General features: G+C 38.6%; 1 protein-coding gene across 1 annotated transcript; it reads right to left on the bottom strand.

Moving 5' to 3' along the window:
* Window positions 1–699: 699 nt before the first annotated feature.
* LOC124709336 lies at window positions 700–1,867 on the bottom strand. Its single transcript, XM_047240831.1, has 2 exons — window positions 1,778–1,867; window positions 700–1,663 (listed from the first exon to the last, which is right to left on the bottom strand). Exons 1-2 carry the CDS (start codon window positions 1,784–1,786, stop codon window positions 1,115–1,117), a joined length of 558 nt encoding a protein of 185 aa, XP_047096787.1. The 5' UTR covers window positions 1,787–1,867; the 3' UTR covers window positions 700–1,114.
* Between the last annotated feature and the right edge of the window lie 298 nt (window positions 1,868–2,165).

The raw sequence follows: 2,165 nt of genomic DNA, 5'->3' as shown, positions 1-2,165 counted from the left end.
GTAGTACGCTCCATTCCCAAATGAGTTGTATGTGGTGTGGAACTATAAACTCATCCAACAAAATTACTTGCAACCCGACTGTGGTGTACTCACAGTATCATAAGTTACCTGACATTTTTGCAGTGGGAAAGGCATCTGCCCACAGAGTTAATAGGCTACCATTTTTTTTTAGGCATCCCAACATAAGAAGACTACTGACAACAGATGATGCTGACAAACAAACTCGCTTCCTTTTAACAGACAGATTACTGCCAGTTAAAGAAATGAATACAACCACGACTGCTCCCCGACTCTTATTGTAATAACATTTTGTTTGACAAGCACACCCAGCAATTTTTCAAAAACAATTTAACCCAAAATGAAAATATAGCAATTGTCACTGACAGTATTACACAACTTTTATACAAACTGCAAGTGGAATACTTTTTACGAAGATTTTCCTTGTCACACAGGTAAGCGGACTCAAGTACTGAGAACAAACATCAGGGCTGCTGTTTGGTTTAAACTGTGCAACAACATAAATATACATTCTTAAATAATAAATTTGGAAAATCTATAGGCCTACACTAACTTCATGCTCTACAACAATTCCTCACTGACGTGTGTTATAGTCCCTTATTCTATCCTGCAAACCAATTTTGCATCTGTTGTCTACCGTTAATTTCAAACTAAACATTTTTATTAAAGCATCATAATTTATTTACTCACACTAAGGTTTCACATTTTAATTGGGGCTCATTTTTTCAGCTGCAGCTGGATTTGATACTTGAAAGTGTTATGATAAATGAAAACAAAGTGATGAGAAAAACACATTGATTAAAATCTAATACATGCAGCAGTAACAGCCATTTGGGTTATATTTTACAACGAAAACGAAACATTTAACATAGTTACGTCAGAACAGTATATAACAGAGGGTTGTCAAAATTTCACACGATCGGAAAACGAGAAACATTAACAGCTCTAAATAACCAACACTCACTAACACTCCCAAAGAATCACAAATGACTTGGCCTCTAAACGTTGAGAGTTCCACCAAAGTAATTTACCGCTCCTTACGAGAATATTCTCTTTCATAATACACCAATATCGGATGAGAAAATACTTCCAGATTTCATTGGATGACTGATTCTTCAACTATTCGCTTTTTCAAAATACCCCCTATTAACTCAACTTGCGCTACAAGATCCGAAATCGACCTTTCAACGTTTCTCGCTCTCTCGACGGAAACTGGCAGCCACTCTAGTGCTGCCAATGCGTCTTTTCCCGTCCTATCGTAGTTTGGTTTACTTGCAAGAAATATTTTATCTTCTTCTGTTAAAGCATCAAATACACCTTGATTTACGATCTTTCTCGTATGAAACTGTTTTATAGCTTTCTTCCGAGTCTCTCTTCTTTGCTTGTACATTACTTTCCAGTCACTGATTTCATTTTTGAGGATTTCAACATAGGCTTCAAATCCCACCGGATAGTTATCGCTTGGAGCATCAGATGAACTATCACACGGGTCTTCCTTATCCATGAAAGCAACAGAACTTCTTCTGGTGAATATTGAAGATTTCCTTTTAGCGACTGCCTTTTCCGGATACATGAACTTCGTAACTAATTCCTCTGCAGTAGTGTCAGTGATATAAACTGCACCACCAGTATCGTCCATTCTTAACTAGAATACAAATAATCGTTCTATTAAACCAGTGTCAATATTTAACAAAACGTGCACATACATCAAAATCTGCAGGACGCGTTGGTCAATTCAACTTATGCTGACCACACTCACCAAGGACATACTCAGAGTTTTAATTATACTTCCTAGTTCCTGATCTATGAGTCTTGAATGAAGTTTCCTTTTTCCTAGCCACCGCGTAAATTTAAATCGCCGTCGGCATTCCACAGATAATCTCTGTTCGGCTGAGATCTCCCTCGGTCATCTCCACGCTGTTCTCTGACCACAGTCTAACATAACAGTCGCGACACTTCGCCTCGATTTTGTTGCCTACAGCGCTAGCAGCGCCCCAAGCGGCTGGTAGGTTGAACTGTGAGTTCGGCGCGATCGTGAAAGCGAATAGTGATGATTATTTTGATTTATACAATGGTTTATACCCTCGGGAGCGTTTATAGCGCAATAAATTGCAGCAACAACAGGAAGAAGACACCGTAGCTGTCTC

Source organism: Schistocerca piceifrons, chromosome 1 (genome assembly GCF_021461385.2).
Source record: "Schistocerca piceifrons isolate TAMUIC-IGC-003096 chromosome 1, iqSchPice1.1, whole genome shotgun sequence".
Lineage (NCBI taxonomy): Eukaryota > Metazoa > Arthropoda > Insecta > Orthoptera > Acrididae > Schistocerca > Schistocerca piceifrons.
Note: the sequence above shows the minus strand (reverse complement) of the source record. Positions and strands in the feature narration are given on the sequence as shown.